At 34.8% G+C, this 26,557-nt stretch overlaps 2 protein-coding genes across 3 annotated transcripts; both read left to right on the forward strand.

Moving 5' to 3' along the window:
- Nucleotides 1-74: 74 nt before the first annotated feature.
- On the forward strand, nucleotides 75-13,403 carry LOC140861606 (alpha-mannosidase-like). Of its 2 annotated transcripts, none has more exons than XM_073264630.1 (29): nucleotides 75-388; nucleotides 496-579; nucleotides 1,106-1,194; nucleotides 1,278-1,452; nucleotides 1,549-1,668; nucleotides 1,756-1,839; nucleotides 1,930-2,001; nucleotides 2,093-2,206; nucleotides 2,659-2,759; nucleotides 2,850-2,943; nucleotides 3,258-3,422; nucleotides 3,539-3,628; nucleotides 5,049-5,111; nucleotides 5,198-5,254; nucleotides 6,030-6,300; nucleotides 6,446-6,576; nucleotides 7,545-7,610; nucleotides 7,707-7,766; nucleotides 7,917-7,988; nucleotides 8,105-8,152; nucleotides 8,304-8,423; nucleotides 10,091-10,156; nucleotides 10,423-10,535; nucleotides 10,619-10,703; nucleotides 11,832-11,942; nucleotides 12,001-12,108; nucleotides 12,180-12,227; nucleotides 12,455-12,523; nucleotides 12,982-13,403. In XM_073264630.1, exons 1-29 carry the CDS (start codon nucleotides 167-169, stop codon nucleotides 13,198-13,200), a joined length of 3,117 nt encoding a protein of 1,038 aa, XP_073120731.1. In that variant the 5' UTR covers nucleotides 75-166; the 3' UTR covers nucleotides 13,201-13,403. The 2 variants fall into 2 exon arrangements, with proteins under 2 accessions (XP_073120731.1, XP_073120730.1); XM_073264629.1 differs by having other exon boundaries at nucleotides 76-388; nucleotides 12,016-12,108.
- Nucleotides 13,404-22,454: 9,051 nt separating this feature from the next.
- On the forward strand, nucleotides 22,455-25,246 carry LOC140866201 (protein EARLY-RESPONSIVE TO DEHYDRATION 7, chloroplastic-like). The gene is made up of 4 exons (XM_073271118.1): nucleotides 22,455-23,430; nucleotides 24,041-24,207; nucleotides 24,425-24,509; nucleotides 24,614-25,246. The coding sequence occupies exons 1-4, from the start codon at nucleotides 22,502-22,504 to the stop codon at nucleotides 24,798-24,800; spliced, it is 1,368 nt and encodes a 455-aa protein (XP_073127219.1). The 5' UTR covers nucleotides 22,455-22,501; the 3' UTR covers nucleotides 24,801-25,246.
- The last annotated feature ends 1,311 nt before the right edge of the window (nucleotides 25,247-26,557 follow it).

Consider the following 26,557-nt stretch of genomic DNA (forward strand, 5'->3'; position numbering starts at 1 on the left):
ACTCCATGACCAAAATTGGCCATTTGTAGGACTAAACTTTACCCTTTCCCTTTACTTCAATTTAAAGCTTCAATAACGAGCTTTGCGTTATTTTTCTTTTACTGTTACAGTTAATATTCCAAGGATAAAACTGGTGTGAAGAGAGAAATCTTTTCTGGGACCGGGAATGGAGGAGAAACTGGCGCTGGTTGTTTCAGTTGTGCTGTGCGTTGCATCTGCTTTTTGTTCATGTGGAATTGTTGGTGTTGAAGGGTACATCAAGTACGATACCGGGAGTGGGATTGTGGATGGGAAGTTGAATGTTCATCTGGTTGCTCACTCGCACGATGATGTGGGCTGGCTTAAGACCATTGATCAGTACTATGTTGGCTCAAATAACAGTATTCGGGTACGTGTAACGTGTGACTGGAGTTATATGAGTGTTTTCTTGAGAGGTACAGGTACTTTCCGTTTATTTAATCTTGGTTCTCTTTTGTTCGACCCTTTTCGATTCAGGGTGCATGTGTGGAAAATATTCTGGATTCAGTTGTGGTTTCGTTGCGCCGTGATCCGAATAGGAAGTTCATCTATGTTGAAATGGTAGCAAAAGTTTTGCTTTCCCTTTTGCGGTTTCTTTTGATCAAGTCAATAAACGGATGGTTTATGTGTAAATGCATTGAATGCCACAGAAATTGTTATTGCAACGTTTATCTTATTTGCATCAGTGTTATATCAACTTAAGTTCAGTATGGTGTCTATTGTCGCCAGTCGCCACCCTGTCCAAATAAAGGCACTACATTCACGAAACCGTTGTTGAGAAGTAAAAATACCAACTAGATTGATTGCAATCCTTAACTTGTTCTAATAGAGGATCCATTAGAGAAATGTAGGGTACATTTCTTTCATTACAAATTTAAAATGGACAACACTATGGACTGTTTCCTCTCTTATTCATTGGATTTGTAATGGATTATCTTTACGATTCTCTAGCATGCATCACTGTTTATTAGACAACTTTATTTATATTATGATGATGTTGGGTATTGATGCAATTGGTCAGTGTTTCATTATCATGATAGTACCCTTTTGGCCTTTTCACCTGTCTGTGACGTGCGCTTCTATGTAGGCATTTTTCTATAGATGGTGGAAAGAGCAAAGTCCAGAAACTCAAGCAGAAGTGAGAAAGCTTGTTGATGCTGGACAGTTGGAATTCGTGTATGGTGATGCTTGTAACCTCATATGTATGATTTTCTTGGAGACATCTCGCATAAGGTTATTCAACTGACTTGTCTGTGCAGAAATGGTGGCTGGTGTATGCATGATGAAGCAACTACCCATTATATAGATTTGATTGACCAAACAACTCTTGGCCATCAATTGATAAAAAGTCAATTTAACAAGGCTCCTCGTGCCGGATGGCAGATCGATCCATTTGGGCACTCGGCAGTGCAAGCTTACCTACTGGGTGCTGAGGTACAAACACACTTTATCTGGTGAAATAAAAATTATATAACTAGTTTTCTTTGTAATTAGTTCGTGCGTTAATTTATGTTTCTGCTGTTTATCTAGCTGGGATTTGATTCTATTCATTTTGGACGGATAGATTACCAAGATAGAGCAAAACGCAAGGGAGATAAATCTCTTGAAGTCATATGGCAGGGTTCTAGGACACTCGGTTCATCTTCTCAGGTAGGAAATGCAAATATCCAACAGTTGCTTGAAAGCAAATTTTTAATCTGCTTCATTTGGTCATTTTTAAGGTCTGTCTTCTTGCAGATTTTTGCCAATGCATTTCCTGTTCACTATAGCCCACCAAATGGGTTTGATTTTGAAGTAAACCGTGACTTCAATCCAGTCCAGGTTCTTTGACAGAGAAGGAGTATTAATCCCAAAGTTGAAGCTTGCTTGGTTAACATTTTGCTTAATAGTTCTTTACATGGCAAAATGCAGGATGATCCTTACCTTTTTGACTTCAATGTTGAAGCACGAGTTAATGATTTTATTGTTGCTGCAATGACTCAGGTGAAGTAAAAGAAGCCATTTTTAACTGTAAAATGATATAAAAAGCACATGGTTTGAGTATCACGGTTGTTTATTTGTTTTCGATTCACAGGCAAATGTAACGAGAACTAGTCATATTATGTGGACGATGGGAGAAGACTTCCGATATCAATATGCTGAGTCTTGGTTCAAGCAAATGGACAAACTTATTCATTATGTCAACAAGGTATATTTTTTGAATGAGAAGAAAACGAGAAAATGAAAGACTAATTCGACTTAAATAAGCATGTTGGATCATGGATGATCATATCTGCCAGCGTGTTTTGCGCTCCGCTATGCAAGTCAAAACACATAGATATGCTGTGTATGTGTGCTATGCACACATGAACGCGATCAATATTCACAAATATCTTTTTCCTTTTGGAGTTAGCTGGACGATTTTTTTAATAGATTTGCTTGGCCACGACGACCTGCTTGCTTCTTTGTTTTCTTTTATTATAGTTTTGGGGTTTATGTGTTTCCACTGCGGAATCAAACTAGAAATGATAGTTCTAAATCCTGAATTAGTCATCAGTGCAGAACTTGAGGAGTTTGTGTCATAAATTTCTGATGACTCACGACTGCATTCTGTGTTCATCTTATTTCATCAAATGAGTCTGAGAGAGTTTACTGAAACAGGATGGCCGGGTGAATGCATTATATTCAACACCATCTATATACACGGATGCAAAACATGCTGCTAGTGAATCTTGGCCCCTGAAAATTGATGATTATTTCCCGTGAGCACTAACTAACATGTATCCTATTTTTTTATTCTGATGTTTATATTTATCTTGATCCAAGATACTGTTACTGTTGATTTGGATCAGATATGCAAACAATGATAATGCTTACTGGACTGGATTTTATACAAGTCGACCTGCATTGAAAAGATATGTTCGTTTGCTGAGTGGATATTATCTGGTATTCTCAGTCATTTTTGTGCATTAATCAACAAAAGTCCTCGTTGACTAATTTTTTTGCTCAGGGACAACTCCTAATTATGTGTTACAATGATTTAGTCATGAAACTTGTTATTTTAATTGTTTTATTTAACAATGTGCTATAGTTTTTATGTATATCTTCGTGAAGTATAAGAACAGAATACGACAACCATGACAAGAGACTGACACGCCAATTGATATCCAGCTACATTCTGCATGCTGGCAGCAATCTTTTCATTTTTTGGGATATATTTTGGGCATAATGCATTATTAACTTATGTTCTGCATGTCTAGGCAGCTAGGCAACTTGAATTTCTGAGGGGAAGAACATCTAGCACCAGTACTGATGAGTTAGGTTACGCATTGGGCGTTGCACAGCACCACGACGCTGTTAGTGGTACATCTAGACAGCACACTACAGATGACTATTCAAAACGACTGGCCATTGGAGTCACTGAGGTGCATTTCTATGATATTTTGCACTATAATCACATCACAACATCTTGCCTTGTGCTTATAAATGGACCTATACTTTAAAATCCTCTGAGTATTATCCAATGGTTTTATATTTTCAGGCAGAAACTATGGTGAATTCAGCTTTGTCATGTCTGGTTGGTTCTAATTTGGGGAGGCAGTGTGCTGAATCCACGGTGAAACTTAGCCAGGTCAGGTGATACTTAAACTTTGTGAACTTGTTTGAGTTACCAGTGTTATGACTGGGAGACAAAGTTATCTACTGTCTTGCTTAACAGAAAACATTATTCTAGGGTTTGATTGACTTTCCTTTCTTATCTTAAAATTTAAAACACAAAAAATTTTATAAAAAACAGAAAAAAGCCTAAGGCGCCTCAGTGGGCTTCAAAGGCGAGCCCAGGCGCGCGCCTGGGCTCGCCTTAGTGAATCGCTGCGCCTGGGTACATCCCAGGCGCAGGGGCTGAGCCTGGTGGCGGCGAGAGGCACTCGCCTTTGACAACTATGCGCGATTACATGTAATCTATTTATAATTGTGGATCATATTAGTTACAAAAGTATTTATAATAATTTTATATTGCATTTATTTCCTTAATTTTAAAATCGACCTCCTTAAACATTGTAGAAAACAAAGATTAAATAGTGTGAAGCTTATAAATTATTTAAAATCAAAATCAAACTTTCTTCTTTTAACCATGTAGTATTTTTTACGAAAAACAATAAGAAACATATATATGGATAGTACTTAGGTTAAATTTCTCAACTGAAACCAATTGGAAATACATTATCGATCCCATGTTAAAATGTGAAAAAACAATTAATATACTAACGACCAAATATTTGAATTTAAGGCACTTCAGATATAAACACTATTGATTATTGTATTAAATTAGGTTAGAAAATATTGGATAAAAATTGTGTGTAAAACTAACTTCAAGTATGATTAATTGAAAAAAATATTTGAATAATAATTATTTTGGAGTTTGGTCTACGACTCCACGCAAATGATTTTTTACATCATATGATAAACAATATATAGGCAAGTAGCCAACAAACCTCAATTAACTAAATTGTCCATATTGATTCAGGATTTTTTTTAAAAATAACTGTATAAATTACCTGGAAAAGGAATATCACCATGTTATGGAGATAATTTTAAAAATGTGTACTAAAAAATATATAGTTAGCTAAATTAACTTCAGTTCTTTATGGTAAATATGCTTACTTGTATTAATATGTGTCATGTACAAGGGGCAAAAACTTATAAGAAAATTTATGTCTTCTCTTGCCATCATTATCCTTAAAAGTGAGTTAAATAATGGAATTATATATTTAATCTAGTTGGCCTAGAAACAGTTATTACATGAAATTTTAGTAGAAGCATCTGTCTTTTTAATAAAAGCATGGTATAGTTTTATGTTTTTTTAACCAAAATGGCAAAATGTACGAAGTAGTTGCTCCGAGCATACCCATTCATTTCCCTTGTCCACATACACTTGTTATTTGAAATGCATGAGAGTGAAATTTTTAGTTGTTTCGTTGTTGGAGTAGCAACTGAGTATTTTCTTTCCCGATATTTTATTTTTCTCTCGACAAATCTTGACTGGTGAACAGTGTCAGCTACTCAATATAAGTTACTGTCCGCAAACAGAAGATATTCCCCAAGGAAAGAGTTTGGTAATCCTTTTTTCTCTGTACATTCTTTCTTAGGTGTTTATATGTTGTAAGAAGTATGCTTTACACAGGTATAACTCTCTTTTCAGGTTGTTGTGGCTTACAATTCATTAGGATGGACACATACCGATATTCTCAGGATTCCTGTGAGTAACTATAGTTTTCTCCTTTTCCCTCTTTGTAGTTGATCATCAGAGGTTTCAGTTACAACATAGAACTTTGAATTGTTTTCTTGAAAGGTGTCATTGAGCTTACTGCCTGCAGAAGTTTCCAATCTAGTTTTGTATCGTACAAGGTCATAAAACTACCAGTTAGCTTAGGATATTCCATCACCTCAAATTATTATAAATCTGGTTAGGTTTTTGGATTGAATTTGCATTCACCGTCCAAAACAAATATTTTCTTTGGAAGATTTGTCATACTGAAAAAGTTAAACTTATTTGGGATCTTTGAAATTATTTTAAGATTTTAGATTGTTTATCTGGATTACATTAAGAATGATATCCCCACCCCAACCAATATATATATATATATATATATATACATATAGTTTTGATCTCACGCACACATCACTAAAAACCACTATTGTGTTTTAGTGGTTTTTGAAAAACAAAAAAAAATAATCGCTCACGAAAATCCTGCACACCAGGATACGAGAGATCAAAATTGTACCCCTACACCAGATAGATATTTTATTTTGGCTAGTGGGTTTTGGTGGTTTCTAAAAAGCAAATAAAAAATCACTAAAACACAATAGTGGGTTTTAGTGGTCACTCAAAAATCCTGCACACCAGTGTGTGTGGGATCAAAACTGTATATATACCACTAAAACGCACTAGTGCTATTTTTTAACCTTTTTTCTGCTATGATGGGGGTTACCGAATAATAATAAAACGTAACCAATAGACTCATAATCTACAGGTTAACGACCATAATCTTCTTGTCAAAGATTCCATGGGAAGCATTGTTGAGTCTCAATTTGTGGAAGTGGATAATATAACGAGTAATGTTCGAAGGTTCTATGTGAAGGCACATAATGGAATTTCAGCTGAAGATGCTCCGAAATATTGGCTTGTCTTTCCAGCATCTGTTCCGCCTCTGGGTTGGAATACATACTTCATTTCTAAAGAATCTCAAAAGGGTGTTGCTTCAGAATATTATTCTCAGCCAGCAATTCCAAAAATGTCTGCCAGTTATGATTGTTTTTATTTATTGGTTTTTAACACTTCATATTTCTCACACTCTTCACGGACAATAATCTTTGTAAAACATGATAGAGACCCATTCACCTTATTCTTTCTGTAAGTTTAGCTTACATATGGAATTTAATAGTGCAGGAAATAGGAGAAGTGGTTCCATGGTGGCTCTTACAAATAACGAAACTGTAGAAATTGGACCAGGAAATTTGAAATTGTCTTTTTCATCGGTATCTGGGCAACTTACACGCATATCCAATTCCAAAACTGGTGTAAGATTCCTTAATTTAAAAAGGAATATGTTTTTTTTTGTACAGTTGAGTCGAGTTTTGACCGAGTTGCTCACGAGTTACTCGTGACTCACTTACACCCTATTATTGATGATTTGTTTTTATGTTCCTAAAATAACCTTTTCTTTTAAATTTTCAATCCCATCTTTATCCATATTTTAAAATTCAATCCTATCTTTTTCTATGTTTTAAGATTTTTAGATAATCTATCACTCTTAATAAAAAAAAATACGAAAAAATCATTAATTAAAAAAAATTACCATGTTTGAATAAATATTTCAACCGTATAAGCACACAATACATACAAAAGAGACTCTAATGTATGTGTGTGTGTTGGTAATTTGCATTTACCTCCCCCACCTTTTTGTATCTGACAATCATCTACATTGGCGTGGTATAATTTTACACTTGATAAGAGGTGGTAAGTATAAAATGCATAAAATATAGGGGAGGTGAACGAAAATAACCCGTATATATATTGAGGAAAAGTCAATATCACAAAACTTCCCTTTCATTATCAGAGGAGAATGTGAACTGCGCTTCTGTAATCAGTAATCATATTAATTCAATGCATTCCAGGAAAATTCTTCAAGACAATACTTTGGGCAATGTTATAGAGGAATCTTGGTGATGTTTTATAGAGTTCTTCATTTGTTTCTGGCCAACTTTCTTAATTGCCGACAGAAAGTTCCATATCTATATGTTGGTCAAAATGCTGGAGCCATGTTAATCATCTAGTGCCTTATGATGCATTTTAGCCATAACTTTCAAAATGTTTCATCTTATCTTGGGACATCCGAATGCAAAAGGTTTAATGTGCTGCGTCCACCAATATCTATTCATCAACTTTTGTTTCTTGAAGCTTTACTGCTATACTTCCTATATTTGATTCACTCGAGACTCCTTAACCAAATGTCTTCACCAGTTTCCGATTAATGCTGTTATACTAGATTGATGTACCAGTACAACAAAGCTATCTTTGGTATTCTTCTAGCCAGGGAGATACAGACCCCCAGGTGCATTTGAAATTAGTTATTTAGGATTGTTCACACTGTCTATCATTTGAGTGAAAGAAGAAACTGCTATAAGTTGATGCATATCACAATTTGCAGTGTTCTGGTGCTTATATTTTCCGACCCAACGGAGTGCCTACTTCTGTAGTTTCTGGATCGGTAAGTATTTTCCCGTGGACAAGAGTCTATATGTGTTCTTCATGTTGGAGGTGAAATGCCTCTCGAACTCAGAAATAGAATTATTTCCAGCTTGAAACTATAATTGATATTTAACTTCCTGCTCAAGAGGGTTTTGTTTGATGCTTACAGGTTCCTCTGAAGATTGTACGGGGACCACTGGTTGATGAAGTACACCAGCAATTTGCTTCATGGATCTACCAGGTTAAGTATTTAACTTTATTTTATTAGTGGTGAAAGCTCTAATTGTTTCAAAGTAGCATGCATCTTCATCCAATTGGCTCACTTAGTATGCTGAACTATTTTTTTCGCATTTTCAGGTTATTAGAGTTTATAAAGATAAAGATCATGCTGAAGTTGAATACACGGTGAGTTACCGAGTTATTATTGGTTCCCCTCTTTTTTCCATGTGATTGTATTGCTTTTCTACACCTCAAGGAACATAGCATTTTTTTCCGACTTGCTAATTCTGTTATCCTTTATTTGTGATACGTTTGGATGTATTAATGTTATCTGAAGATTGGTCCAATTCCTATGGACGATAATGTTGGGAAAGAGGTTATTACAAGAATGACAACTAATATGGTCACTGACAAAGTGTTCTACACTGATTCCAATGGAAGGGACTTTCTAAAACGGGTATGTTTTACCTTATTATTCTCCTCACATTTACTTTGACTATGTGTCAGAACCTAGATTTGTGAGCTAATGTACTCCTTTGCTTTCTTCTGTTAGCAGATTTTTTTTCCAATTGCTCAAGAACAACTGATGTATGTTTAGGTGGAAGATAGTTGTCAAAGTGATTGAGTTTTCAGCTCGTCTTTATATCTTTTTTCTAGTGAATAGCTTATAGCACTTTACTCCATGGCTTGTCACTGAAGATCAAAGTTTAAGTTTAATATTTCATGAGCACCAGCATGATACAAATGCTGATTTTAAATTGTAAAAAAATAGTGTCTTAATTTTCCAAAAACTTTTTGATTAAAAAGTGCAGCACACTGGTTGTTTTACAATATTTCCAATTCCAAAATATACTTTTAACAATGGCATAATTGGATAAGAATTGAGATTTAGCTCATGATGTGATAACAAACTATGGCTCATTTTGTAGACAAAAACCCACTAAAGTATGGTTCGGAGATATGTTTGTCAATAACTCAAAATAAATGCGTGTACAAACAGACATGTTCTTTACCTCTAGAGTTACAAGAGTGTGTGTGTGTGTGTGTGTGTGTTGGGGCGGTAGGATATGGAAGGCACGAATAACCACACCAAACTTCGTTAAAGGGGTTGATTTATGCTAGAAAATTATCTTCTGATTGGGAAAGTTTACTCTCAAGTGTGATTGGCTTTCTATCAGCCATGACAAAAGTTCGGGGTTAACTGATGTACTATGAGCATGAGTATTCGGGTTTTTCTTATTTGTAGTCCAAAATAAATTCTTGAAGGGTACAATATATCGATTGCATTTGATGTTACCATTATCTATTTGTGGGATACAGAATAGCAGCACACAGTTAATGAGATGCTACACTTAAGAGTATTATCTTAAGGTTGCATCAAATGGTCCATATTTATTCTCACATGTAGGGACCATGAAAAAATCATGGACCCCACATGTAAGAATAAATGTGGATTGTTGGATAAACCCTTGGGCAATACCATAATGGTAAGTTGAACTCAACCACAACATTCCACGAGGATGTGTGAGCTGCGTCTTGCCTTGTAAAGCTACCTCATGAATCCCATTTATGTGGCATGGTCTACCCTTTCTGTGCAAAAAAAAAAACGCAACTATGTTGCAGACGCTCAACAATAACCTCTAGAACCTCGCATGTTGTGTGTGGTTTTAGTCTGTCTACATGTATTCACCATATGTCTGATTAGGAGCTGGAGGTAGATTGTGAGTCTGACACTGTTTGGGCGAGGAAACCCGAGTTGCAAGAAATAGATAAAAGACACATGAGCATCATCTGTTTGAGCCTTTTGTGCAATTGACTTGGCAGAATTTTATTTTCACTCACGATGCATTTTGTTGGGTTGAAACTTGAAAGGTGTAAAATATCCTGCCTTGACTGTTTCTATGCACTTGATGACTTTTTATTCATTCCGGCTGAACTCCTTCACCTTGGAGAAACCGAATTGTTTATGGATAACGGTTGAAGATTTGCCTGGTCTTATTGTAAAATTGGTAGTGTGGTCTAATGTATATTCTCTTAAAGGCATCATTTTGCTTGTCGTGTTGGTAATTTCCATTACATTAATATTCCGACCTGAATTGACTTCTTCATCCAACAATTTTTCAGGTTAGAAATGACAGGGCTGACTGGCCTCTCATAGTTACTCAACCTGTTGCAGGGAACTACTATCCAGTAACTCTTCCTTATCTTGCTAATTTCATAATTCTGAGAAGAAGATGATTTTTTTTTTGGTGTTGTTTGAAAAGAAACGATAATTCTGAGTAGAAGATTGGAAACACCTTATTCATGTGCATTCGCTATCACCAGTATATGCCCAGCAGCTGGTGCTCATTTTATGTGAAAACTTTGGTCCCCTCCATCAGTTGTGACTTTTATTTCCCCTCAATGAAAACAGATAAATGTTTATGTTCATGGTAAAAAATTGTACTCTGTTTCAGATCAACCTTGGTATTTTCATGGAGGATAAACGATTTGAGTTTTCTGTGTTGGTTGATCGGGCCACTGGAGGATCCAGCATTAATGATGGAGAAATCGAATTGATGCTTCACAGGTCTACAAATGGTTGCCAATTTTTACTTTTGTTTGTTTCTGGTATTAGTAGAATAAACATGTCATGGTGCTGTCCTCGTCCAGGCGTATCTTAAAGGATGATTCTAAAGGAGTTGGTGAACCCCTTAATGAAACTGTATGTGCTGACAATACATGTGAAGGACTCACGGTACGATAATGTGAAGTAAATGTTGTGTGCTTCCATGTTTTTATTATCTTATGCATAAATTGTCACCCCAATTAATAAAGCTAGAGGCTCCTAACTTTGCATTTAAGGTTCTTTGACCATTAAGCTCTCATTCCCTCTCACATAGGATTATGGTACAGTATTAAATAACCAATTCAACCACCCTTTTTAGGCTTCCTCATGGGCTACCCAACACGATGATGCTAGTGTGTGATTTTTAGTCTATTTTTGAATTTGCATTTGTGTCCTAGGGAATATATAAGTGGGTGTTAATTGAAAACAAAAGGCATCCTCCCTGGTCTATTGATTATGAGAAAGATAGCTCAGACTATCTTAGAAATTGGAAATCAGAATTCAAGTATCTCTTTATAGTATGGAAAGGAAACCTTGAATTGAAATCTGACGGTATTAGTGTCCAGCATTTTAAGAATCTATATATGGTATTATAATATTAGCTCTTTTTTTATCTGCTTTATAGATTGTTTGGTCTGGTTAATAACTCCACGCCTTTCTCAGTTTCTCTTGCACAAGGGGCATAGAATTAGTTTCAATTTCTCTAGCTCAACATTTAAGTACAGCATCATGGCCCTGACTGCGATAAATGACTCACTGTCAGTTACCAAATTCAAGAACTTAAGTAAGGAAGCATTATGATTTATGACCCCAAAAATAAGAGCGGAAATAAGGGTTAAAATATTGACAACAGAAAATTGCATCAACATAAGAATCTATAGGTGGTATTATATTGTTCAAATTTTATTTCCTTCTCTGCTTTTTAGATTGTTTGGGCTGGTTAACAAGGCTGTGTCTTTCTCTTGCACAAGGAGCCTAGAGTTAGCTTCATTTTCTATAGCGCTCATCATTGAAGTACAGCCTCAAGGCCATCAGTGACTTGTATGACTCACTCTCAGTTATGAGAAATAAAGTAAAGAAGCGTTATTCTCCCAAAATAAGAGCGGAAATAAGGGTTAAAATATTGGCAACAGAAAACCGCATCAATTTAAATTCATATTTTGGTATCACTATGTTTGATATCCCGAAGTGGTAGGAGAGATAAGGGATTAATGCGTTCTTTTAATTAAGAAAGCTGCTTTGTTGTATCTCTTTTAGGTACGAGGAAATTATTATATTGCCATTAATAAGCTTGGTGCTGGAGCTCGCTGGAGGCGGACAACTGGTCAAGAAATCTATTCGCCTCTTCTTTTGGCCTTTTCACATGAGGTGTACTTGGTTGTTTAACATGAATATGAGATATTTATCCTGCAATCTGATTATCTAGAATGTACTCCTGCAGAACCCTGAGTACTGGAAGTCTTCTTATTTGACGTCAACTACTATGGATGCAAATTTTAGTTTACCTCTGAATGTTGCATTAATAACTCTTCAGGTGATTGATTTTATTCGCATCTGTTCTATGTACGATTTCTTTCCACTTATCCTTTGGCTTTTGTATTTCAGGATTTGGTCGATGGAAGTGTGCTCCTTCGTTTGGCCCATCTGTATGAGGTGACACATGCAATTTAATTGCAGTTGTGTTTATTCATTCATCATTTTATCTGTATTTGATGTCATTAGCATGAGTCAATGAACATTAGAACTAAACTTTATGTGCATTCCTTGTATTGGTTTGAACACCATATTGAAGAAACATATCCTCTGATATGTTTACGTAGTCCTTCAAAAATTTTCTTTGCCGCATATTTATTTACTAATTCACGGATGTATCTTCCCAGGCTGGTGAAGATCCTGATTACTCAACGCTTGCCAAAGTTGAACTGGAGAGGATGTTTGCCGGAAAAGAGGTTTGTATGTTGTGTACTGCACCGAGTATTACTTTTTGCAAAATGCAAGCATGTGCTATTCCAAGATTTTGGTAGAATTTATTTCGAGCTCCTTTCTATGCCTTTGACCCTTTTCAAGCTTTCTCATCGGCATTGATTTGCATGCGCTTTCTTGGTTATTTATGCATTTCTGAATATCGATCAGTTCCATTCTCCTCTTGCATATGCAAAGCATACACGGCAAATAAACTGTGTTTTCTTTGGTTCGTGTCATCGTGTGTGCTCTCCATTTCAACTTTCTACCATTTTCTGTCTTGTCCCTTGCAAAGTAGCGGAAGCTAATGAAAGTGGTATTTCTGTATTTAAATGTAACAACTACAGAAAATGGCATCAGTATTTCGTGAAAATTAGACAAACCCGTGACAAGTATCAAGTGGATCTTTTTATGCTTCTGGTATTTACTTGAAATGGTCATTCAGATAAAGACACTCAAGGAAACAAGCTTATCAGCGAATCAAGATAAGTCTGAGATGAAGAGAATGACATGGGAAGTTAAAGATGAGGTTGGAGCGGAGCCAGCAGCTCCAATTAGAGGTGGTCCTGTGGACATGTCAAGTCTTACGGTCGAGCTCGGTCCCATGGAGATCCGGACTTTCCTCCTGACATTTGCAGAAGAGCCAAGAATCTCCACCCTCTGATAGCAAGGGTAGTGCTTGGTCCTTTCTTGAAGTTCTCTTCCTCGGACCGGGAATAAATGTAGACTGTTTGTTGGTCGTGTCTTAAAATAGTTTACTCTGATGCAGTTGAAAAATAATGATGGGGGATGTTTACATTTTAGTGCAAATGGCTAGCCATCAATGTTTTGGACAAATTTTCTCCTGAATGAAAATTTTCCTCTCCACTTTGTGCGTAGATTCATGTTACACAAATATATAGCTTATGTTATATGCAAGATTTACTTGTCAAAAAAATAAATATTAATTTTACTTTATACCAATGATATATATATATAGAGTTTTGTTATCCTGCCCACCCACCGTGTTCACATAATGTGTCCACCATGAGGTGGCACTCAACTATTGGACGCACAATTCATCACATCCAATAGTTGAGTTTCATCTAATGGTGGGCACATTAGATGGGCACGGTAAGTAGGCAGGATAGCAAAATTGTATATTATATATATATATATATAATCTATAATCTATCTATAATCTATTACCCTATTCTATAATCTATAATCAATAATCAATAATTTCTATTTTATAACCCCTATAATATATGGGTTTCATTTTTGAATTCTCTTAATTGACATCTTTCTCAATAATTAATTATTAATTACTTCCTAATTACCCAACTTTCTTAATTGACCTCTTTCTCGATAATTAAATTAACTTAACCCCTATTTAATATATGGGTTTTATTTGTGAATTCCCCACCTCTTCCTCAATAATTAATTATTAAGTACTCTCTAATTACCCAACTCTCCTGATTGACCTCCTCCTCAATAATTAATTAACCACCAATTACCATCATTTAATGATTATGTTATGTTTGATTTATTATGCTTTTATTTAATGTCTTTGACCGTGATTTTGGCTTATAGATGTCGCTTTCCTTATACGCTTAAAACATTCGTTCCCACTATCTGATATATATAATTTCATATAAGATAGTAAAATAATATACCTCAATAAAACAATAATAAACTGAATTTCACCAAATAGTTCCACGTTAATCTCACTTTAATCATGTTAGAAAACTTCTTGTTTCATAAGAAATAATTTTATTATATATATATATATATAGATAAGATAATTTCCAAAATTTAAAAAAACAAAAAATAATATTTATCCTTTGATTTTAATTTTAATAAACTTTGTTATATACCGATCAAATTATTGATTTAAAACAAACGTTATATAGTTAGTTATCGTTAATCATGAATCTCTTTAATAGAAAATTAATTATCGTGGCTTATATAAAAACAAAATCACTAATCCTAGCACAAACTCAATTATAAAAATCATATTTACATTAATAGTGGAGAGAATAGAGAATAAATAGTACGAATATAATGTTATGTGTTTATCGTGAAAGTAATCATCAAATTACATAACCAACCATGCAGTTCAGTACTTAATTTCATGCAATCAAATTGACTCATCATTCAATTATTATACATAGACATACGTATCAAGATAATATCAAGGACTTCATCTATAAAATATACGTGAATATTTATCATAAAACTATCCATCATTATCATTTACTACTTATATTAATCAGAATCCATATATACATGCATTCACGATTTAGTCTATATTCGGTGAATTAAGAAAACATATTTATTTGATGCAATGTACAGGGGCTAATTGGATCCACACCCGTTGTGAAAAGTTTAAAAGGCATAAAACCCTTTAAGAAATATTAATAGGCTAATGCATCCCTCAGTTTTTTAAAATGTATCATATTTCACCCCTATATTATACAAACTTGGGCACATTATCACATTTTACCCCTATGTTATACAAACTTGGGCACATTTATACCCTCTCATAGGGGTTTTTATGCTAATTTTTTTAAAACATAGGGTCTAACATGCTATTAATTTTACACAGGGGGTTTTATGTCTTTTAGACTTTTCACAGGGAGTGTGGATGCAATTAGCCCCAATGTACAGAGTAAAATAATAAATACTAATCTTAATCCATATTTAAAAATAATACTAATAATAATAATAATGAAATATTAATTAATAGCAATTAGCAACACATTAATATTAGAGCTGTCAGACGGGCCAACCCATGGCGGAGCGGGCCGGCCCACCAAAAACTCACCTTTTGACGGGTTGAGGGCGGGCCGACCCACCATCCCGGCGGGCTGAAAATCCTCAACCCAACTCAACCCAAGGTGGGTTGCGGGTTAGGCGGGTCAGCCCACGTGTTGGCTCATTACAAATAAAAATAACTAAAAATTATTATAATTAATTATAAATATAATTTCATAAATAAATATTAATATAAACATATTAATAAAAATTTAAATTATTGATTTCATATGTGTAAATTTTATATAAAGTAATTAATACAAAAAAATTCACAACTTTGATTATAAAATACATATATCACAATATAAATAAAAATAAAATATTAATTTTTCAGACCCGTGGCGGGCCAACCCGCGCGGGTCGCGGGCCTAGGCGGGTTGGTCCATTTAAGCCCACCTTTTGTTGGGTTGAAAAAATTTTAACCCAACCCACTTAAATTGTGTGGCGGGCCGGGCCGACCCGTCGGACCTAACCCAAATTGACGGCTCTAATTAATATAATGATGATATATGCCTTTTCGAATGCTTCGTATAACTTACAAATGTCATGTATTTCGTGAGATTTAACACTAGTGTCTAGTTTACCCATTAAGGTGAATTCAAATATCCATACAAAATCGGCTTTTAGCGGTTCAATAAAATAGCTGCAATGTAGTAGCCCGAACCCTAATTGAGTAATTAAAGGATTAATGCTAATTAAATAAATTGGGGATTGGACGGATCGGAAGCTCCGAAGGAACGATCGGAAGCTCCGAACGGGATCGGAAGCTCCGATGAGGATCGGAGGCACCGATGATATTACGTCAGGCATGACGTGTGGTTGGATCGGAAGCTCTGATCAGGACCGGAGGCTCCGATCACCCCTATCCGGAGTCGTCAAGTGATATTTTGACACGTGGCAGATCAGGATCTTCGGAAGCTCCGATGGCAGGATCGGACGTTCCGATCGAAGTTCGGACGTTCCGATCGAGGATCGGAGGCTCCGATCGTTGTCTATAAATAGAAGGCCGAGGCTTCATTTCTCCTTGCCAATTCCGGATTTCCTCTCTATTTCTAGTCATATTCGAGTTGTTCTAGCCTTCCTAGGCTTGAACCGGGAGTCGTCTAGACGTTCGATAGTCGTAGCGGAGTTGTGCCCAAGTTCTGGAGGCATCGACATCAAAGGGCTAACGACGGACGAAGGTATAGCTTTTGCTTCCTATAAATATTTAGGAGTATGCTACAGCTTAGTTAAGGCTTTTAGGGCGCTATAATGATAGTAGTATCATTTCGCTGTGTAGGCGGACTTTAGGCTTGGACTTAGAGCTGGTAGTGCCTACCTGGTATTTGAGGTACGAAAGTACTGTTCGAGATATCCTGACTGAGTATGCATGTATTATGTGACTGCATGATTTATATGCCATGATATTATGCTGCATTCATTTGCATCTTGCTGTATCTCCTTCGAGATGTCTGTTAGTAGGGTTGTACCCTATCCTGTTAGTGGATGGACTTCCATCGATTTGGGTCCGGCGTATCCACAGTTATCTCGGTATGGGAGCCACCTCCTGAAGCGACGGCACAGCGTGCTACATACCAGGGCCCGGTCTGTCTCTGTTATCTGATCCTTGACCTCGAGTCTATAGGGAGTTCACTTTGCATGCATGTATACTCATACTCTCGCACTGAGCGTTGTATGCTCACGTCTCGTACTCTGTATTTTCTGGACACCCTATTCCATGGGACAGGTTTGCGATTGGACGAGGAGGGTGGATCCAGGAGGGGCTAGTCAGTGGTTGGCCAGCTGGAGCTTCGTCTAGGTTTTATTACTGTTGTTTTGGGTTTATACAGCTATTCGATTTGGTTGTATATTATTGGATAATTACAGATTCCTTTTCTTGGGATTGTATAATGTTATTGGTTTCCGCAGTTTTATTCTGATATCTGTTTTATTAAGTTAATTGCATGCCTAAGTTCTGTTTAGTAGGTGATCTGGGTAAGGGTCACTACATGCAATGGATAATATTAAACACACACTACTTAGAAAAATAAAAAATGACAACAAAAAGATTGTTGTCAAGATATGTGTTCTTCGGCAAAGTTACGGAAATTACACTCAAAGGAGGGAAAACTATCCGAAAAATGATATTCATCGATGAAGGGGTGATTACTTTGCTATTACAACACAAATATTTCCAATATACATGCTTTTACAGTTACATGAATTGAAGTTTGGTTTAGTTTTACGCACCACAGAATATGTCATTTGTTTTTTAATTATACCCGACAAATCATTGCAATGTACATGTAATCATGTTACGATTTATTATTCGCTTGCTTTGTGTTTGTATTGCAGGTAGGGGTGTAAACGAACCAAATGTTCGTGAGTTTTTCGAGTCGGCTCGATAAATATTTGATTAGTATTCGAACTTATAGAACTCAAGCCGAATTCGAACATGTTCGAACTTTTTTTCGAGTCGAGCTCGTGCCAAATTTATTTTGTTCGATAGTTCGCGAATAGTTCGCGAGCCTTAATATTTAATTAATATAATATAATAATATAATAAATATATATATATACATTTCGAATTTTTTTGAACATTTTGAGCTTTTCAATCCATAATATCCGAGCAATAGTTCACGAATATGTTCGAATATTTCGAGACGAACTCGAACTTTATTTCGAGCCGAACTTGAGCCAAAATATTTGAAATTATCGAGCTTTGAATCGAGCCTGAACTCGAATATACTTATATCGATCCGAATTCAAACCTTAAAATTTTAACATTATTCGGCTCGATTCGGTTCGTTTGTTCCCCTAATTGCAGGTAACACTTATTCATGGACTCATTTTCTCAAATCTAATCCACAATTTTTGAGCACTTATAGTCGAGATAGCGTTAGCTTGTTATTTTTTTCCTTTCAAATAAACGTGATTGATTTAATTTTTGTCCTACTGAAACAAAGTTTAAGTCATGTATAATCAACCAACTAATGAAATGACATGATTTCGGACTCTCAATTTTGATATCTTTTATCTCCATCTATTTATGTTTCATTATCGTGGAAATAGAAATTGATGATGGATTCTTAATCTTTTGTTCATATCAATATATATATTTGATTTATTGATCTTTCGTCATAATTTTCACACAGTATGTGCTAAATTTGAACTAACTAAAAAATTAGATGTCATTAAATTACTAAAATCATCAATTAACGATTATCCTTTAAAAACGTTATTTGTCTTTGAGATCGAATAAACTCTTTTCTCCATGTAGTGATGTTATTAACATTTTTTTTATCAACTATCGCAGCGAATTAATTTTGTAAAAGAGACAACAAAAACTATTTTTGAGCTTTTTTTCATGTTATCATAAGTTGCATCCTGACAAAAGATGAAAGCATCTAAACAATACTTGGACTGAAAAAATGTTCGCGACCACAACGAGTGTGACAGCAAACGAGATATTCAACAAAAAGGAAGTTTCACGGAGGTTTGTACAATTCCTTATAAATTACTTATACATATATTAAATACAACATTTTCCTTTCTAATTAAATATGATGCGAATAAAAATTACACAATTAAAATGAATTAATCTAATACAATCTTTCTTTGAAGGTAGAATTCATATTACTTTTTCGAAGGTATAATTAAGAAAATAAAAAATAAATCATCAATTTGGTATGAAGCATGCAATCATTGTTTCAACACAGCCACATAGACGACAAAGTCTCAATGGTTTGAAATGCATAAAGTTAAAGACCAAGATATTTCTAAGATAATGTACTTCATATATATTATTAGGATTGTACAACTCTATATACAAGCAACGAAAATTAATTAAATGTTAATTTTTATTTCAAGATATAAATTATCATTGTTGATGGAGAGTGAAGATGATGTTACGAGAATCACAAGGTTCGATGATGTTACTGCAACGTTCGTTGGACATCCTATTCAAGACTACATCAACATCCAAAAGAAAGTTCATATCATATAGCACATATAAATACTTCATAAAAAATCCTATTATAATTACAATGATATAAAGTAAACATATTTTTCTATGTGTTGTTAATTTGTTTGATAAATGATGCATCTAATGTCATATAAAGCATAGGTTATTGATCCATTAGATAACGTGGTCAATGATAACTACAAATTCTTGTTTGTGATGAGAGAATCAATAGATACAAATAATAACATATTATCTGTAATAGTTGAGGAAATTGTAAAAATGCCTAAAAAGTTGAAAAAATTACCAACAAAGCAACGAAGAAAAAAGCGCAAAACAAAAGTTAAGTGCTCAAGGAAGAAATTGTAACAAAAGAAGAATGTGTAACCAAGGAAAAAAATAAGTCACTCACTGCCAAAATTAGTAAGAGAAATAAAAAAAAATGATAGATATTGATTATGAAGAAGTTTTGGGTGATTACAGAAAGAGAATAAAGCCGAGAGCATGTGGATCAATCAAGATTAAGGAATAACAAAATTGATTGGCTTAGTTCTAATAAACATTATCTTACTATATTATTAATGTAGAGACCCTCTAATCAACAAAATTTTAATTAATTGGTGAAGCTTGATTTGAAATTACCATTATCTCCTAACTTAATTTTCAATACAACAAAAATTATTGGGCAAAAAAGTCATTTTATACTGTTTCCTTTTTTCTAGCCATTAAAAGCTCACTTTGTACCCTTTGATATTATTTTATTTATAAAAATGACACTCACTTTATAAGATATATATATTTTTTGTGAATATTTGTTTAGAAAAACGTTATATTTTTATTATTTTTAATTTTAAAATTTATTATTTATTTTCTTCGTTAAAAAAACGAAATGTACGATGCGTGCAACGAAATACTAGTTATTTATAAACATTGCCTACCTTACATTTCCTTTTGTTTAATTCAAATACTCATTTGATTTCAATATGATTTTACCAAATAATCTTAGGATATTATCTATATTTATTTAAATTTTTATCAGATTCATTGGAATTATCGTTCATGATAGTAGACTTCAAAGTTTCGGCACTTCACATGCAATGCACGTGCACATTTCTAATATATATATATATATATATATATATATATATATATATATATATATATATATATATATATATATATATATTTGTGTAGCTAGCTGCAAATATTATATAAAGTGAGGCATAGGGATTTTATTCCGGCTTCAACTTTTGTTAACACTAAAAACAAAAAAGTGAACAACAAATAAATTTATCCTTAATTGAACTTATTAATGAAATTATCATTGTTTCTTTAATTTTGTGGTTTCTTGAATGATATTGAATGACTTGAAAACATGTGAGCATGCCAAATTAAAACTTCAATTGTCTTGATTAAAAAAAAAACTTCAATTGTCTAGAGCGTTTATTGAATTTTTGAATCCAATGCCAATACTAATTTAATAAAAATATGATATTGCAAATCAATAGCTCTAAAAGAATTACAGGAAATTTTTTATAAATTAGTAACTTCTTTGAAATGGTTTTTTTTGGGTCTCAACTTGGGCCAATTTGTTAAGCTAATTATTTTGATAATGTATAAGATGATAATTTTTGGAAGGCTTTCATATAAATATACGATATCGTTAATATCATAAATTAATAATTATTTAAAATTACAAACATAGAATAATATAATAAAATATAACTGTATTGAGGAGAAGAAACCAAAAGTTTTATTGCTATTGTAAATCGGTAGGTAAATAAAAGTATATATGCTTTCGTATTTTGGCATAATATATTGGCTTGAAGATCCAAATTATATAAACTAATTAATAAATTATTGACAGTGTGCAGTGATGTCAATGATTATAAATATGACTAAAAAATTTAGAAGGTTGTATGAATTCTTATTTTCTGAAATTTTTAATTTGATATCATTATTTTTTGGCTGAAATTGGTAGAGAATAACTTTTAAATAAAATGAGTTAATATCTCATATGAAGTATAATGGAATCGGATCGTTCTGAAAAAAAAATGGATATCCTATAAGATCATATCTTTATTTACTTGCAGATAAATGTAAGACACTGCAAGTGTGATTGACAAATCAATTCAATGAATCCAAGTTGTGTTTTTCGATCTCATGTAAACAAATGTGTTGTATTATTTGGAACAAAGGATATGATATCTTTAATTATTGGATCATCAAAGATAGTGTCGAATTATCGACTATAAGTTGTTAAGATGTTACTACCACTTTCATTATGCATCAAATAATTCAGCTTTCAATGTATATGCAATAATAATTTTAATAATATTAATATTTCAGCACGAAATATGCTCCATACGAGAATCGAATCCGCAACGCTGAGAAATTTTTTCTCACGTCACATCAGACATTACCAACTCACTTATGCCCCTGTGGGCTGCATCCTAAACTATTGATCAAATAAAAATTGGTTGATAAAGATATACTTTGGTCATCAATACTATGTGTAATATGACTTCTTATTTCTTAATCATATTTTCACGAGATATCGAACAGTCCAAATAATTATCAACTTGGTAATTAAACTAATAAACCGTACACGAACGAATCAAAACACAAATGAGTGCTTTAACATACAAACTAGAAGTTGGTATTCCAATGCGCTCTCATTCGCTTGAATACATTTAAAAATAAATCCAAAAATCGTGGTATTATATAGAAGTTAATAAAAAAACTTCGATTTCACATAAGTATATTATTAAAAAAATTCATTAAATTTCTACAATGAATTCATCCCTATGAGTAGGGGTGTTAATTCGAGTGGTTTGGATTGGCGTAATATATTACCAAAAAATGTCTCAATCCGAACTCGAATCAACCCGAAAATGGTCAACCCAACCCAAAACCCTCAACCCTAACCTGATCTTTTTCGAATCGATTCGTGTCGGGTTGAAATGTTGAGTTCTATTTTGACACCCCTGCCTATAAATTTTTTTTTTAATTTTGGTTTTTATACATTATTTTTAGTTTTCGGATATTTTAGTCGAAAACCATCGTGTACACAAGAAGCGTTAGTTGAAAGTGGAAACTAGAAAGCGTGCTGAATCAAGTAACTTGTAGCGATATTTGCGCGGGAATATTCATATTTTCCATTGATTGTTTCTTCCCTAGAGTAGTCTGTTTGAACAGAAGGCCAAAAAGCTTGCATCTTGATTCAACAATGGCGTCCCAGGACCCTAACCCTAACCCTAATCCATTGTACCCCCAATTGCCCACCTCAAATCAAGAAACTAGCCCAACCGCACCGCCCCATTCATCCCTCTACCCCACGATCGACATGAAAGACTTGGTGGAGAACCTTTTCCCGGACTCCAACGACCCGGTAACCAACCCATATTCCTCATCCGCCCCACCCGAATCGATCGAGGAATCCCTTGTCACGATCCCTGGTGCCATTCTTCACTTGATCGACAGACACTACTCCGTCGAGCTTGCCACCGGTGATTTTCGGATCCTCCGCCTCCTTCAGGGGAGCAACACTGTCGCGGCTCTCGCCTCCGTCTCCGACGACATCCAGTGGCCCTTAACCAAGGACCTCGCGGCCGTCAAGCTCGACTATTCGCATTATTTCTTCTCCTTCAAGCCTCCGAATGAAGCTGAGGATTCAGATTCCAGCGATGACGAAAAGAAGGAGAGCCGCAAGAAAAAGAAAGACCCCGGAAATGATATGTTGAACTACGGATTGACGATAGTTTCCAAAGAGCAGGAATCCTTGCTCAAGGAATTGGATGTGATTTTGGATACCTACTGTAATTTTTCCGTGCAGAAAGTTGAGGAGAAGGCGGTGGCGGCTGTGGTGGAGGTCGGAGAGGTCACAGCAGCAGAATTGAAAACAGATGAGAAGAAGAAGGAAGTGGTGGAGGGGCAGTGTGCGGCTTACTGGACTACACTTGCGCCGAATGTGGAGGAGTATAGTGGGACTGCGGCTAGGCTCATCGCCGCAGGATCAGGGCAGCTGATTAAGGGAGTACTGTGGTGTGGAGATGTGACTGTGGATAGACTGAAATGGGGAAATGAGTTTCTCAAAAAGAGAATGGCTTCTGGAGGGAATTCTGAGATTGATCCCACTACTTTAAAGAGAATCAAAAGGTCCCCTTTTTACATACATTTGTTTGGTTACATTAGATGTTTGGTGGGTGAATAGTAACGTGCATGAGTATCATAGTTCATAAGACTTACTTTACCGGTGAGATGTTCACGGGATCATGCACTCCGATTCTAAATATTTGAAGATAAGTTCATCAAATATCACTGATATGTACTTGGTGAGATGTTAAACAACAAGACAATAAATCTTTATTAATCTGTCACTGAAATTCATGGCTATTACTTTGTGATTCACCTTAAATTCACGTCTTTAAGCACGCCAAGGTTCGTGCATAACAAAGGCTATGGCATGTCTCATCAAAGGGCTACCACTTGCTTGCATTACATCTAAGCACAAGGACACATCTTGTGGGCCTTTGAAAACTTCCGGTCAGCGTCAACTTGTTATGCTTTAAATGCATTCTCTAATACTTCTTTAGATGATCCAAGAATTTAGTCAAGCTGCTGGTTAATGAATTCGATGTGGACGAGAACCACATGCTTAGAAAAAATATGCATAACACCTGATTTTATTTTTCATTTGAGCATCACTCCCTCCCGTGGGTTGACAGTTGACTTACTAACTGTTTCGAGGTTGGCTTGTACTCTCCAGGGTTAAGAAAGTGACAAAGATGACAGAGAAAGTAGCATGTGGAGTACTTACAGGAGTGGTAAAGGTTTCGGGATTCTTTACCGGTTCTGTTGCAAATTCTAAAGTCGGAAAGAAGTTCTTTGGGCTGTTGCCTGGAGAAATTGTTCTTGCTTCTCTGGATGGATTTAGTATGTCTGATTTCTGTTCACTCAACTTTCTGCTTAACATGATGATAATTTGTGTCATTAAGGTGAAGCTGATATTGAAATCATATACTAAGTTTTATTTGTATATCGGCTCCTATCCTATGTGTTTGGATCAACATCATGTATATATGAGGCAAACTTAAAACTCATTTTAAAAATCTGTTTCCTTTATTCAAATTCACGTTGGTTTTGAAAACAGGCAAAATTTGTGATGCGGTTGAAGTAGCTGGAAAGAATGTCATGGCGACATCCTCCACAGTTACTACAGGACTTGTCACCCACAGGTAGATTCGCCATATTTAACATCGCTGTGAAATGAGGGACGCTTTCTGTTCTGTTCTGTTTTTTTTTTTTTTTTAATTTTCGGCTTTGTGTTGTCTTTCATCAGGTACGGCGAAGAGGCCGCGAAGGCAGCGAGTGAGGGGCTAGATGCTGCAGGGCATGCCGTAGGAACCGCATGGACTGTGTTCAAGATTCGGCAAGCGCTGAATCCTAAAAGTGTACTAAAGCCAACTGCCTTAGCCAAGTCTGCTGCTAAATCAGCTGCTAAAAAGAAGGGGAAGAGTTCCAAATAAGACGACACACGTGATACCTTTTTGCTACTTTTGTACATATTGATTGATGTCATGGTCCTAAAATTTTCTGCTTTCTCATTAGTTTTGTACTGAGGAGCTGGTGGGCGCAATGTGTTGTGGCTTTTAGGTATCTTGTAACCTCGACTTTTTTTAAGCCTTGCATTGGGAGGTCTTATGCTACACCCGGACAAGAACTCCCGACGTAGCCCCACTCCTTGGACGGGGTAGATTTGTGATAAATAATTTCTACTAGGGTCAGTTTTTTGAATGCCGTTTCCAACGGGGCGGAACGACGGATTGCCCCCATCCAAGGGCTATATCCTATATGCATATGGAATAAATCTCTGGGTATAACTCATTCTCTTCCACCTCTGTCAATATAAGTTTATGTAAAGTTTAGAATTTTTTGATTGTTGTCTTGTCATTTTGTTCTTTGTTAATTGTTATCATACTCGGACAAGGACTATAGCTGGAAGCAGCAAGATCTTTCAGTGGAAATTATGTTCTGATATCATACTTCTTGTTTCAATATCTATTATCTTACTTCTTTTAGCAAAAATTTGCTTCGTTTCAGTACTGATGTTACAAAAAATTTATATCTTTTGAAAAAAAATAAAATATTAAAACTTTCACGTTATTTGAATTGCTTTTCCAAAAATAACTACAGCTCATTCATTTCCTCCCCAACATAAAATTTATGCAGGTAGTAAGTCACATTGTTTTATTTATTATTTAATTTAAAATAATTAATAGTATGTTAAAATCACATACTTCCTTCGTCCTTCCGAAATGCATAAAATTGTTTGATTTTTAATATATACTAGCTATGGAATCACATGCAGTTGTGTGTGCGATATAATACATGAATATTTTATGAGTTTTTATTTAATATAATCAAATTGATATTTGAGATATATAGGTTTGAAATTATAGTAATGATACAAATTGGTTAAAAAAAATGGAAGATGTTAGTGGGAAAAAAAAAGTTGAGAAAAAGGTGGAAAAAAATAGTAGAGTTTGAATTGCCACATCATTGGTGAGCATGGTGGTAAGCATGATAGGTGGACAGCATAAAAAAACTCTATATATATATATATATATTACGAAAATAGTTGAAAAAACAAAATTTACAAACAAATTTTCTATTTTATCCGGTTTAACTCGTTCAAAAAATAGTTTTACGTATCCATAATTTAGTTAATGTTGGAATATTAGTAAAATGAAAAATAAAAAATGCTTTTTACAGGACATAGGTGAGTTGGTAAGGTTTGAGGTGAGAAGAGATTTCTTAGCGCTGCGGGTTCGATCATCGTGTAGAGCATATTTCCTACTAAAATATTGTGGGGTATGCTCCGGAAATTTGAGTCATGTTGCTCCCTCCTTCAGGTCTCTGCCGCTCGTGCATATCCCTCGATTTAATAAAAACACTTTTTTAATCTATTTAAGTGTAATTTTTTTTGAGAGGCTATTTAAGTGTATTTTTAGTTACTCACTTTAATTTAAAATTATATTTAGGGGAAAAAAAATTCATATAGTTGAAACGGATCATTATATTTTTCCTGCATAAATTTTGACATAAAGAGTCAATTTTATGAAAATATAAACTATTGTTTCCAGAATTTGAACCCAAAGGCATACTTAAGTTTTGATGACTAAAAAATATTAAGTATTACTTAAATAAATTTGCAACACTTACCCTTGCACCTCAACCGACTCCTCGGCACTCCCTCCGAATTTGAATAAATAATTATAGGAAT

This window comes from Henckelia pumila, chromosome 4 (assembly GCF_033568475.1).
Source record: "Henckelia pumila isolate YLH828 chromosome 4, ASM3356847v2, whole genome shotgun sequence".
Taxonomy (NCBI): Eukaryota; Viridiplantae; Streptophyta; class Magnoliopsida; order Lamiales; family Gesneriaceae; genus Henckelia; species Henckelia pumila.